The sequence below is a fragment of the Dermochelys coriacea genome, chromosome 1 (genome assembly GCF_009764565.3).
Source record: "Dermochelys coriacea isolate rDerCor1 chromosome 1, rDerCor1.pri.v4, whole genome shotgun sequence".
NCBI lineage: Eukaryota > Metazoa > Chordata > Testudines > Dermochelyidae > Dermochelys > Dermochelys coriacea.
This window is the reverse complement of record NC_050068.2, coordinates 233,516,611-233,530,284: the sequence shown is the minus strand read 5'-3', so window position 1 is coordinate 233,530,284 and position 13,674 is coordinate 233,516,611. Positions and strand designations below refer to the sequence as shown.

The 13,674-nt window shown below is 41.2% G+C and overlaps 1 protein-coding gene and 1 long non-coding RNA gene across 35 annotated transcripts in view; one reads left to right on the top strand and one right to left on the bottom strand.

The window, feature by feature from the left end:
* C2CD5 (C2 calcium dependent domain containing 5) overlaps positions 1 to 13,674 on the top strand; it is a 125,377-nt gene that overhangs the window by 80,030 nt on the left and 31,673 nt on the right. For all 34 annotated transcript variants that reach the window (XM_043516534.1, XM_043516516.1, XM_043516531.1 and 31 more), the window contains 3 exons: positions 7,263 to 7,449; positions 10,446 to 10,610; positions 13,209 to 13,349. In XM_043516534.1, the coding sequence (XP_043372469.1) occupies positions 7,263 to 7,449; positions 10,446 to 10,610; positions 13,209 to 13,349 (493 nt within the window). The remainder of the gene's footprint in view (positions 1 to 7,262; positions 7,450 to 10,445; positions 10,611 to 13,208; positions 13,350 to 13,674) is intronic.
* Positions 7,100 to 8,265, bottom strand: LOC122460636. Its single transcript, XR_006282077.1, has 2 exons — positions 8,217 to 8,265; positions 7,100 to 7,765 (listed from the first exon to the last, which is right to left on the bottom strand). It is a non-coding gene; the product is annotated as an uncharacterized LOC122460636 (long non-coding RNA).

Here is a 13,674-nt window from a genome sequence, read left to right as displayed (position 1 = left end):
CAGAAAGGTGGGATTTCCTTTCCTATTTCTTTCTAAACACGATAAGTATACAAAAAGAAAAGGAGTACTTTTTCCTTTTCTTTTTTCTTTTTGCGAATACAGACTAACACGGCTGCTACTCTGATAAGTATACAAGTACATCAGGGACTTCCAATGCCTTGGAGAAGAACACTTTCTGAAGGAGTGCTCAGTTTTCCCTTTTTTTAACCCTTTCAGGTTTACCTTGAATAGATGTAAACTCTCACTAATTAACAAGTCTTGTAAGTTCTGCTGATGGACACTGAAATTTTCCATACCTTGAAACTGAAGCAGCCACAAAATACCTGTTAGGAGAAAAACTGAAGGGCATGAAATTTCAAGTGGGACAGGCTTATGAGGAGTATTTGGTTCTTTTCTGCTCCACCTTTAAGAAACATCTTGAATCTAAGCGCAGTCATCAAGCTAGTAGGATGGAGCTGAGTGTACCATAAAAGGTAGAGGAATCTGTCAGTTTGAGTGGACATTCTGATGATTGATAGCATGTTTGTCTCTGCTGCAGCAGTTTCCTTCTGTGAGCTACTTGATTCTTTTGAGAGAATTTGGATGTTTTGGCCTAAGCAGACCATAATAATAATTTATTAATACTACAGTAGTCCTTAGATATTTCAAGCCAGGTTGGGGACCCATTTTACTAGTTGCAAAAAAGAAAAGGAGTACTTGTGGCACCTTAGAGACGAACAAATTTATTTGAGCATAAGCTTTCGTGAGCTACAGCTCACTTCATCGGATGCATGCAGTGGAAAATACCGTAGGAGGATTTTATATACACAGAGAACATGAAACAATGGGTGTTACCATACACACTATAACAAGAGTGATCAGGTAAGGTGAGCTATTACCAGCAGGAGAGAAAAAAAAAAACCTTTTGTAGTGATAATCAAGGTGGGCCATTTCCAGCAGTTGACAAGAACGTGTGAGGAACAGTAGGGGGGGAAAATAAACATGGGGAAATAGTTTTACTTTGTGTAATGACACATCCACTCCCAGTCTTTAGTCAAGCCTAATTTAATGATGTCCAATTTGCAAATTAATTCCAATTCAGCAGTCTCTCTTTGGAATCTGTTTTTGAAGATTTTTTGTTGTAATATTGCCACTTTTAGGTCTGTAATCAAGTGACCAGAGAGACTGAAGTGTTCTCCGACTGCTATAGAGACACACATAGTAAGTGGCAGTGACTGCCCTGAATAGTTTGCCTGCTTTGTCTTTTTAGATTGTAATCTCTTTTGATTCTTCATGCCTTCATTTCAGAAGTCAGATCTAAGGGTTGGAAGGCTTTGCCTCAGTTTCATGTGACGTTGTATTCTGTATCGTGATGAAGGTAATATAAGAACCTATCATATTGAGTGCCTTCCAGTAGTGCATTGGACAACAGGATCTTTAGGTTCTTCTTAGTGGATCTCAGATTCCTGGGTCTCCCTGCAGACTTAGGTATGAAATGGTCCTTTTCTCATTCACCTAAGACTTTTGATGTTTGTTCCCTAGATCACCCTAAATATTCAGTCTTTCACTTTGGACTCCTCTCTCTGGTGGCAGTTCTGTTATGATGCCACTGCAGTCTTACCCTTCTCAGCCTTTATGTAGTTTGGCCTATTTGGCATCAGCCATCATAAGTGTCTTCCTCTGAGAAGTTTATTCAATATATACTGCATCTGTAAGGGGAGACCACCACCTCCTAAGCCTACTTCCCTTCTACTGATTATCCTGCAAGAGCTTTGGTCAGATCCTGATAAAAGAGGAAGAATTTGAAAATATCAAAAGTTTCAAGGTGGTACAGAATCCAGTCCTTTTCTGCTTTGTCAGTGCAGTGTCATTGCAGCCTTCATCTTTCCTTTTGATGACTGTAGCTAGTTCTAGAAGTTCTGGTTCTTCAAGTGATGGTCCCTATTGTATTCCATTGAGGGTTATTCGTATGTGCCATGTATCCGGAGCCAGATATTTTGAAAGTAGTAGTGTCTGTTGGTCTGTGCACATGCCCATGCTCCGCCTCATGGTTTCATCCAAGGTGATAATGGGCAGGGTGGACCGCCTACGCCCATAGCTCCTTCTCACTGCTGCATGGTCTGAGTCAAAGCCTCTTCTGTTCTCTCCTCTCTTGTGATGCACTTCTACAAACTGAGGAAAAAATAATTTTATTCCTGTACATAGTTAGTATTTTATTATTTTTGTAGTAGTTGTAGTAGTAGTAGTTTTAGGATTGTAAGGACTTTGGGACGCCATTTCACCAGTTGCCCACCTGCCCCCAGTACCCATGAATGGGTACGGGATTATGCACTTCGTGTCCTCACTCGTTCTCGGTCAACAGTGAGCACTAACACTGCCTTTACTGCTTGGGGGAAGCCCACATTTCATCTTGGTCCAGTATCTGCCTTTCCTTCCCAGCCTGTAACTGGGAAGGCCAGGCTCTTCACCTCAAGAAGCATCTCATGGAGGTCGCCATGAGGCCACTGTCAGATCCAGGTGGGTGGGAACCCCCCATACGTCAGCCTGAGCAATCTAAGAGCGCACTTCCTACTGCACCTCCCAGTTCAGTTCTGCTGTTACCAGTGCTGTGGACCACTTGTTGGGTCCTAGCCGTGAGACAAGGAAGCATGTACATAAATATGGCAGTAATTCTTCCTCCAGGTTCAAAAAGGATACTGCTTTAGGAATTCCCATCACGGAGAAGCAACACATTCCAGGGCACACAAACACGATAAAAAGCTGCACAGAATGTCGGTTCCATCCTCTGAACCACATACTCCTTCTAGGTTGGTACTGCTGAACTCAAGGGAATCTTTGGTTCCAAGACAGTCCTGAGCTCCTGTTCCAACTGAGGAACTCATACTGCTCACACTGGGGAAACTCGAATCAGTCCCCGAGCCTCATGAACTGTTTGCGCTGGCTGAGGTGAGATCTCCATGTGTTCAAATGCCGTTGCGTCCTTGAAGCTCCCGAACCTTAGACTTGCCTCCTTCGGGCTGTGTTCTTGCCCTGTGGTTCTGCTGGCACAGCCATTCAAACTGAGCTCTGATTTCTCAGCATGGGAGAACTCAGACAGGGCTCAGGGTCTGCCCCTCCTGTACTGCCGATGTGAATACCCCACAGCCCTACCAGCTCAATGGCAGTACTCTCTCTTTACCCAGCACTGGGGTCATTGGTACTGTGCTCCATGGGTCCCTCCACAGCATCCGCTGGGATGGCTGTACTGGGGGGTTGTGGCTGCAGTATCCACGTTCCCGTTTGTGAGGAGTCTCCACTCTCGCCCCTTCAGCCATCTTCAAGAAGGCATTCCAAATAACTTTTGCAGTATGCAACCCTTAGTCCGACTTAGATGCTTCCGCCAGAACTGGAGCACTTCTTCTCATTATCCCTGGACACAGCGGTTCTTCGATTTCCTCCTCGCTCGCAGATGACTACCGTCAATTCCAAGAACTGTTATGTAGGGTGGCTGATGCCCTCCATATTCCATTGGAGGAAGTGCAAGACAAGCTGCACCAATTGCTTGAGATGTTACTGCCTCAGCACCAGCCAGGGTGGCCCTACCAATCAATTTTGCCATTCTTCAACCAGTCCATACTGTTTGGCACACTCCAGCTACCTGCACGCCCACCCAAAGAGGCAGAGAAAAGGTAGTATGTGCCTCCAATGGGGCCTGAGTTTCTCTTCCCTCACCTCCTACCCAATTCTCTCGTCATTCAGGCAGCAGTGGAGTGAGCCCATCAGCAACACTCACATTCCACCCGAGTGGATAAAGAAAGCAAACACCTGGACCTTGGGGGGTCACAAGGTTTTCTTCTCTGCCAGTTTTGCATTTCAAATTACCTGGCTCTATTTGCAAACTATGACTTCCTTACCGATAGCAAATTGGCATACTTCACAGACAAACTGCCCCAGCTATCCTGGATGAGGGGAAGCTGGTTGCGAGGACAACACTGCAGGTTGTGGTGGATGCATCGGACACTTCTTTGAGCATAATGGCTACAGGGATCATCTTGCAAAGGGAATTATGGCTGCATTCTTCAGGTTTCCCGAGGGAAGTCCAGACCATCATAGGACCTTCCTTTCGAGGAGTCTTATCTCTTCAACCAGAAGGCTCCCTTCATTCCCTCCAGGATTCCAGAGCCACTGTGCGATCACTAGGTTTCTACACACTGGCACCCAAGTGCAAGTTCTACCTGGCTCCAAAGCAGCAATTTAGAGTTCCCCAATTCTTTCTCTAGTGGCCCTATGAGCCTCCTTGAAAACAGCAGAAGACCCAGCAACCCCATCCCTCAGGTTCATCAGCACAACCTTCTGCATCTCATACCCAGTCTTCCCAGAAGCACTATTTATGAGTGCAATTAGAGAGCCGCCAACCAACCTGCCTCATGCCTTGCACCCGACTCACTCCCTTCGGGGGGCACCTATCACTCTTTTTACCACCTTGAAGTGTGATGAATGACATCCAGGATCCACTTGTCCATTGATATGGCTATATGATAGAGTTCAAAATGCAACCTCATCCCTTTCCCGGGCCTCGCTTCAGGGACCACTCTCACGACCATATCCTCACCCTAGAGGTAGACTCCCTGCTGCAAAGGGGAGTGATAGAACCTGTCCTCATGACACCACCACCATTTATTACATCAACAGAAAATGGGGCACAAGGTATCCTGTGCTTTGTGCAGAATCAGTTCACTTTTGGGACTGGCTTTGCCCACAAGATCCTGTTAGCAGCCGCATACCTTCCTGGGACTCAGAATGTAATTGTGGACTCTCTCAGCAGAAAGTTCATGACTGACCATGAATGGGAGCTCCACGACACTGGTCACTAGCATTTTCGACTGCTGGAAGACTCCAGCCAGGTACCTCTTTGCCTCCTATGTCAACAGCAAATGCACCCTGTGCTGCTCTGGGGGACTCGGTGCCCTTTCCCAGTGTGACACACTAATCCATTGCTGGTCAAATAGCTCAATTACACATTTCCTCCCTGCCGCTCCTGCCACGAGTGCTACACAAGATCAGATGGAAGAGAGCAATGGTCATTCTGATTGCCTCATTCTGGCCTTACCGTTTCTGGTTTCCCCTGGTTCTCAGCATGTCAGCGTGCTCCCCCACTTCCACTGCCACTTTTCCCGGAACTCCTCATGCAACAAGGTGGATGGATTGGGCATCCTGATTCCCCAACTCTTCATCTCAGAGCCTGTTTTTTGGATGAGCACCTTCATTAGAGTGGGAATGTTCATCTGCAGTACAAGGCATCCTCTCAAATAATGGAAAGGAGTCCACAAGGTGATCCTATAGGGCCAAATGGAAGTTTCACCTCATGGGCCCAGCGGAAGGGTCTTGCCCCTGAGGATGTGGACATTCCTCCTCTTTGGACTATATCCTCTCCCTCGAGACATCTGGCCTTGCTCTCAACTCCATCAGGGTGCACATGGCTGCTGTCAGTAGCTTCCGCCCCCCTGGTCGAAGGACATTTCCTTTACTCACCCCTTGACTACCAGGTTTTGGAAGGGCCTCCTGTTCAGCCCTTCACTCCCCAATGGGACCTCAGCCTTGTCCTCATGATGTTAACGAAGTCACCCTTTGAGCCTCTGGCCTCATGCTCTCTCTCTCTCTCTTCTCTCCATGAAGATTGCCTTTCTAGTAGCTATTACTTCTGCGAGACTGTCAGTCCTCCTCACCCTTTATCACCTCAGATGAAACCATGAGGTGGAGCCAGGGTGTATGCGTGGACTAACGGAAAATACCTCTTTTAAAACCTCTAGCTCTGGATGCATGGCACATGCATATAATCCTCAATGGAATACAGATAGGGACCGCACATCTTGAAGAACTTCCAGTTATAGGTAAGTAATTTCTTCACTGACCGAGCCCTGCATACTGAATTGTCCATAGTGAGAGAGAAATCAAAGAAACTTTTTGATATGTTGGAAGTCCGCAAGAAGGGGAAGACTGTTCTCATAAATTTGAAAGGACATGCAGAGGTAGTAAAGAATGCTGGCTGTCACCTTCTTGAATATTTGCTGCGACAAAGTGAGCCTGAATACCTGTATCAAGTGCAACTGTACAGTTAGTGGGAATTATAATATTTCTTTAACTGTTCTGGATTGGCATCTCTGGTCACCTCAGCAGCGTTAGTTATGATTTCAAAGTTCAGCAAAGAAGTGTCTCGGAATTAGTTGCTTTTCAGATTCAGAACCAACTTCCAGTATAAAATGTTTGTATAATGTAATCAAACTTCATCTCAGTGTATTTTGAAATTACCATGTTAGCACTTCTCCAGTTATGTAGTTATATTAGGTGTTGGTACAATATTTTTAAAGTGGAGTTATAACTGTGTTGGTCCCAGGATATGAGGGAGACAACATGGGTGAGGTAATATCTTTTACTGAACTAACTTTTGTTGTGAAAAAGACAAGCATTTGAGCTATGCAGAGCTCTTCTTCAGGTCTGAAGAAAGAAACTTGTCTCTTTCATCAACAGAAGTTGGTCCAATAAAAGATATTGCTTCACTCACCTTACCTCTCGAATAATTTTAAAGGTATAATGAAGTGGTTTTCTGTGATCCACAGAACCCTCAGGTTCTTCAGACTATGTCTAAGAGATCTGGGAAAGGTTGTCATTACCATAGAACAGTGGTTTAAGTCCCTGGTCTGTGGACCCCAGGGCGGTCCACAGACTGTTTAAGATTTCCAAAGGGGTCTGCACTGCCATTTGAAATTTTTTAGGAGTCTGCAAATGAAAAAGGTTGAAAAACACTGGTATAGTGGGTGAAGCATATTCCTTGTCTTCTGAGTACATTTTTATGTATATTTTGATTACTGGAAGTAAACATGATTTCATTAAAAGAAATGACAAAAGCCATGCTTTCCAGTTTTTATAATATGTTTTAATAAGGGATATTTCTTAATATTATTTAAAGTGCATGCTTTATAAGTTACTTTTGTTCAAGGTTTTCATTTTTTAGTTTAAACAGGTATTTTCCTATTAAAATATGACTGAAATTAAGGGTAAAGATGTACAGCAAATATTTGTTAAAAGCCAGAAAGGGTCAATTTGATGTTGTGCTGACTGACTGTTAAGAATGTGGTACTTAAAAGAATTAAATTCCAGAAAATAATTTTGAATGGTTTGTCAAATATAAAAAGCCTGCACATTTCCTTTTGATCACTTATACAGTTTATCAGTGGTTAAAAATTAAAAGTGCTTACATGCTTAAGACGGTCTAATTCTACGTATGTGACAATTTCCATCAACAGGTTATGTCGCCTGAAAAAGAAAGCTCAAGCTGAAGCAAATGCAACATCCATCAGTAATCTGTTGCCATTTATGGAATATGAAGTGCACACCCAGCTAATGAATAAACTTAAATTGAAAGGAATGAATGCTCTGTTTGGTCTGAGGATTCAGATTACAGTGGGTGAAAATATGCTGATGGGCTTGGCAGTAAGTGTTACTTTGAATGCATAAATTAGAATTCCTCATTCTATTGTATTCTATTCTTCTAATTTCACAAAACCGTTTGTGCCAGTTTTGTATGATGATGGAATTCTGGGCAAATGGTGATATTTAAAAAGTATAGTTTTAATAACAAGTGAGATGATGGAAAGAAAGGAGACTGCCACCTTCTTGTTGATAGATCAGAACAGACTTGCCTTGAATACCAGACACAATAAATTGGACTCTCTCTTGAAACTGAAGTAGTAGATGAAAGTATCGTAAGTACAGGAGGCTTCCCCCAAAATATCTCAATAGGCATATGCTGTAGAAAAAACATAAATTCCTTTAACAGTTACTGTCAAGATCTGTTTTGACTCCTTAAACTGCATTCTATGTTCATGGTAGATGGGATTTGCCCTCACTGAGTATTTGTAAGTATTTGGTTATCAGCTAGTGAAAAGAGGAACCCCCAACACTCCAGCCCGTTGCCTCTGATTGTAATATTGTTGGCCTCTAATGCATCTAACTATTAACTCTAAAGGAGCTGCATTGTGGTGTTGCATTAGCTTAACTCTACAAGGTACTCAACCTTTTCAACTGTACTTCTGATGTACTGTTTTTCATAGAATGAATTTGATGCTGCTTTCTGTTTAGTTTAAAATAACATATAATTTTAAAAAAACCAAACCCAGAATGAATTTTGGAGACCCACTGTGCTGTCCAGACTCTTATTTTTCACTAGCATTTTATATCTATCCCCTGCGCACACATACCTTATTGTATTTGTTTTTAATTCCATACTCTCCTTTTTTTGGCTTTCTGACGGCAGAGAAGTAATGATCAGTAGGTTGAAAGTGTTCCACGCCTAATTATAAAATGTTGCACCACTAGCATCTCTGCTCTGGCTGTGATGTGTGGAGTTGGGATAGCCAAGCTTAATTCTATCTCTGCCAAGACATCTCAGTGAACAGATGGGCCCTGAGTAGAGGCTCTCAAGCTCTCTACATCCTGACTGACACTTCCAATGAGAAGTTGGCCCAGATGACTTCAGAAGCCATGTTTTTGAATGTGTATGAGTCAGCAACTCCATTGGGTGCCAAGAGATGTCACCAACACTAGCCTTTTTAAGTACATATCAGCTGATAGAAGTCTCAAAACTATCCAGGCCAGCAGTCGAAAATAGGCAAGGATCAGAGGATTCAAGGTTGAACCTCAACTCAGGCTTCAACCTGTGGGAGAGTCAACAATATGCTGAGCTGCTGCTAAGCACTAATGGAATTTTGCACCAACTCTTCCAAGAACAGTGATGTCTGATATGTCTCATGTCTGATCTTGGATCAAGGTGTTTGGAGCCAGTGAGAAGTTGGCAGTCTCCTTCCTTTCCACCATCTCACTTGTTAATAAAACTATAATTTTTATATATCTCCATTTGTCCAGAATTCCACCGTCATACAAAACATACACAAACGGTTTTGTGAAATTAGAAGAACATTTTATAAGGTTAGACATCACTGTTCTTGGTGCGGTTGGTGCAAAATTCCATTGGTGCTTAGCAGCAGTTCACTGAATTGTGGGGTCTCCCAGGAAGCACAGACTGAGGCCTGAGTTGAGATTCAACCTTGACTCCTCTGATCCTTGTCTGTCTTCGACTGCTGGCCTGGCCTATGTAAAGCTTCTATTAATTCTATGTCTGATGATAATGGCACTGATAAGTCACGTCACTGTGTCAAGAGTATGAGTAGGACCTACTGAACTCCGTGATTTTTTGTTTCTCTGTCTTACTTCAACTGTTACGTAGATGTAGGCACTGCATCACACTAATGACACTGTAATGATTCTGAGTCTGGAGCCTTTGTTGCTGTGAGCATGCCTTGGGCATTGGCAGAGATACCATGTCCCAGTTGTCTTTGCCTGTGTATCTCACATGTGTAAGCTTCAGTAACTTCAAGAGTGTACGTTTTAGTTTATTATACAAATACATCCAATACCAGATATGTTCAGTAGATTGAATGTGTACTTGGGATGAAAGAGATAATAAGATCATAGTAACTGATTTTACCTATGTGTATGTGGTGATCCTACAAGTTATCTCTTCAGATTCATTCCAAATCTCCATTGTAGTGAAGCGAGAATCTCATTTTCCCTGTCCTCAGAAGTGAAAATGTGTATGGTGAAACGTTTTCCTTTCTTAGACTGCTGTCTTGACAGATGTTCTTTGTCAGAAATATGAATGTTGTTAAGAAAACAGTTGAAATAACTTAGTCCTGATGTGATTTCAGTCTTTTTTTTTATTAAGTTGGTTTGTTGAAAGAACCTGTAAGGTTCTGGTAAATATCTATCTGGCTTTCACACTGTAGAAATTCTTATGAAATAAGCCAGAAAACCTTCCATTTTCTGTTTTTTCATTTGAATAACAAGCAAAAGAGATGCTTCAGTAATCTGACTAGTTTATATACTGATCTGTGACTGTAAAGACAAATTAAAATCCTTGATACAGGGAAATTTTGATTTTCTAACTTGTTTATGCAAAATGAGTTAATACTAAGGTCTACATCAATGTAACTCCTATTGAAGTTGAGGATAAACTGAATAAATGAATATTTAGCACACCTTTTGTTGTATTGATTACCAGTCAGAAATTTTTGGACATGAAACCTTTAGAAAAGAGTAGAGATTTCTATTCATATTTAAGATGAGCTCTTGAATCAAGGAACAAGATTTTCCTTAAGGGAGAGTTCCCTCAGATGCTGCAAGATGTATTGTTTTGAATCTACAAACAATAAAGATGGATTAATTTACCACAGTAGCAGACCATGACATAAACATACAAATTGTACTGGTGAATACATTAAAATCCTGTGCAGTATTGAAAACTATAAATATTTTAAACCAGAAGAAGTAAAAAATAAACATTGAAAATAAAACCTTAGAGGGCATATTTTGTTCTTGAACATCTTTGTTGTTTTCTTGCTGACTTTTTTTTTTTTTTTTTTTTAATGAAGTCTGCCACTGGTGTGTATCTGACAGCTTTACCGCCCCCTGGTGGTATTCAGATTGCTGGGAAGACTCCAAATGATGGCACCTATGAACAGCATATTTCTCACATGCAAAAAAAAATAAATGATACAATAGCAAAAAACAAGGAGCTGTATGAGATTAACCCTCCTGTAAGTAAAGTTTATACAACTCTCAAAAAGGAGAATTCTATGTCAAATGCAGTTCATACTAAACTAGAATGGTTACTGATCCATAACTGAAGAGGTTTGATTTGAGTGCATGGTTATTTATCAATATGAAAATCCCCAAACTCTGTCTGAGGCAATCAGAGCAGAGATTTATATAATCACCTTATTGCAGATATGTAAATCTCTCTGATCTGAATGGCTAATGTCTTTAGAATTCCCCATTCATTTGCCCAAATCAGATTCATTATTTCAGGGATTAGGCAGTTCTGAGAGCAGGAGCCAGTTGGAGTATAGCTGTGGAAGGTTAGAAAGCATCTTTCACTCTAATAGTCTGCATGTACTCCTTGTTAACTTGGTAATAACATATCCTTTGGCTTAGAGTTTTTAACTCCAGCTGTAGTTGTAGCCTCATAACCAGGAAACAGTTAATATGGTATACCATGGCTCTATAGGTAAGAGTCCACTCTAGACTCAAATATGCATAGCCTTCCAGGCTTCACAGTCTAGCTCCACTGCAGACCATCCTAATAGAGAGAGAGGTTAGTCTGCACAGAGAACCTCCTGAAATCCTCTATTTTTACATGCTAGGAGTTGAAGAGCAGCTGAAGGGGAGAAAAAATAGTATAAATATGATTTCCATCTCTGTCACTATACAATTCTGTAACTACCTGGATATTCCTACAGCCCTCCTGCAGGATTAGCTCTTCTCTAGCCCTAAAATAGGGAAGGGACAAGTCCTGGCAGACTTAAAAAATATCTCTAATGTTGTATGGAAACTGGGAACTTCTATCATACTCTTTTTTCCACTTTGATCCTTCCATTTACATCATTGGAAAAGAATATTGTGGGAGACTTCTGCCCCACCCAGGTATTTTTTTATATAAGATGACCTATAGGCTGGCCAGTAGCTGTCCCTCTTTCTTAGAACCTTAGGAATTCACTGGTCCCAATACAGAAATAGATTCCAGATTTTTGGACTGTGAAGGGGCTTAACATGTTTTGTTTCTAGGGCTAGCTGTCAGCTAAAGAGGATCTCATCCTGCCCAAGAACCAAGCTGAGACTCTGCAAGAGTGGTGTTCTTGTGCACATGAGTGAGCACTAGGTATCCACTCCCAAGAAGGAAAATTAATCTTTTTTTTAAATAGATAATCTTTGCAGCTGTGTAGCTGGAGGTGTCGTTGACCACTGTGAGGCAGAAAACATGGAAGTTGCTTTCTGCCAAATAGGGCCCCTAAGTCTGTATCAAGAATTCCAGTATAAATCCCATTTTTCTATGATTTGTAGCTGCCATAAAAATATTATTCTAGGTTGAAATGCTCCATGCAAAGTTCTCTCTTTACCTCTATCTGATGGTTTTTTAATGCACCCCATTCTCCTTAGTAACTGAGGCTGTTTATGCTACAAGCACTACAGTGGTGCCGCTGCAGCACTGCAGTATAGGCACTTCCTACATCTACAGAAGAGGGAGGTAGTTAATCCACCACTCTCTGAGAGGCAGTAACTAGGTCAACAGAAGAGTTCTTCTGTCAGCCTTGCGGCATCTACACTGGTGGCTAGGTTGACCTAACAGTGCTCAGGGTGTTAAATTTTTCAGCGTAGACCAGGCCTGAGTGGCCTCTAGGTTAATTAGGTTGGCATAGTGAGGTCTCTAATAGGTGTCATGGAATCTTCGGCTCTTTGATTACAGGAAGATCTCTGCATTACACAACCTGCATATTTTTTTTCAGTAGACCAGAATCACTTCACCTTCCCTAGTAAACTGAGAGAGTCTGCAGGAAGATTCCCTAGCAGTTTTTTTGTTCTTAACTTTCCTCTTATAAGAACAGAGATAAGTAGAAATGGTACATCTCATATAATCCTTAATGTATCCAGAAACTTGAGGTGGAATGGATGCAATTACTTTCAGATCTGGTTAACATTACTCATCACTGATAGGGATAGTGTTGATACATTTTATTCCCCTCTCTCAATTTGATGCAGAATATGCAACATCTCAGTTATTAAACCTGATTGGGACAAAAAATTTAAATAACAAAAAATGTACATCATGAACAGGTTTTTTGTCTTAAACAGTTAGACTTCAGCAGTTCATCTATCATTATTATTAATAGATCGGACATATTTCTTATAATCACTGTGTGCATTATCTATGTGTATAATGAAAAATGAGTTTATTTCACCATTTGTCATTACCACGGGATGTTGTATGAAACCAGAATTTTTGTATATACAGTTCTCTTTAAGTCACCACAATTGGCTGTTGTGGAGCTAATTCTTACTTCTTTCCAGAAGCAGTAATCCTGGTCTCTGATATAAGTATCAGGAATGACTGACATGAGGGAGATAAATCCTGCATGCATATATCCCTAGTACTGATGAAGAAAATTCTAAAATAAAAGGGGCAGAATGGAATTAAAAACAGAAAATATGATTTATATTCTCGACAGAATTATTTCTAAGTAGAATGATATTCAGAATGTTCTGGGTCTTAGAACTATGTGATGGCAAGTTGTTAAATTTTCAAATTAGTTTTAAGAAATGGAGTACATACATGAATTTTATTGTGATACTATTTTCAGGAGATACCTGAGGAAATCATAGGGTCTCCCTTTCCAGAACCAAGACAGCGTTCTAGGCTGCTAAGATCTCAGTCAGAAAGTTCTGATGAAGTTATGGAACTGGACCTTTCACATGGGAAAAAGGATGCTTTTGTTTTGGAGGTAATATCCGTTTCTATGATGCTCATGCTCCTATTTTTCATCCTGAAAAATGTATGGAAAATAGATAAAGGACCTCTTAATTATTTCCAAAGTATCCTGAATTGTAGAGCAGCTCATTAATTTTTGTATCAATAGAAACTCTTAATTGAAATTTGAAGCTCCCCTCTGTTCCTTTCTCCTGTTATTCTTGAGCACATCTAGTCTGTGCATATGAACCACATCCTAAAAGATATCCTCCTCTTGGTCATCTTTGTCAAGCAGTACCTAGATGCTAGTAAAAAGCAAATGGGAGATTCTTTTTCAGCTACATAAAAGACAGGCCATC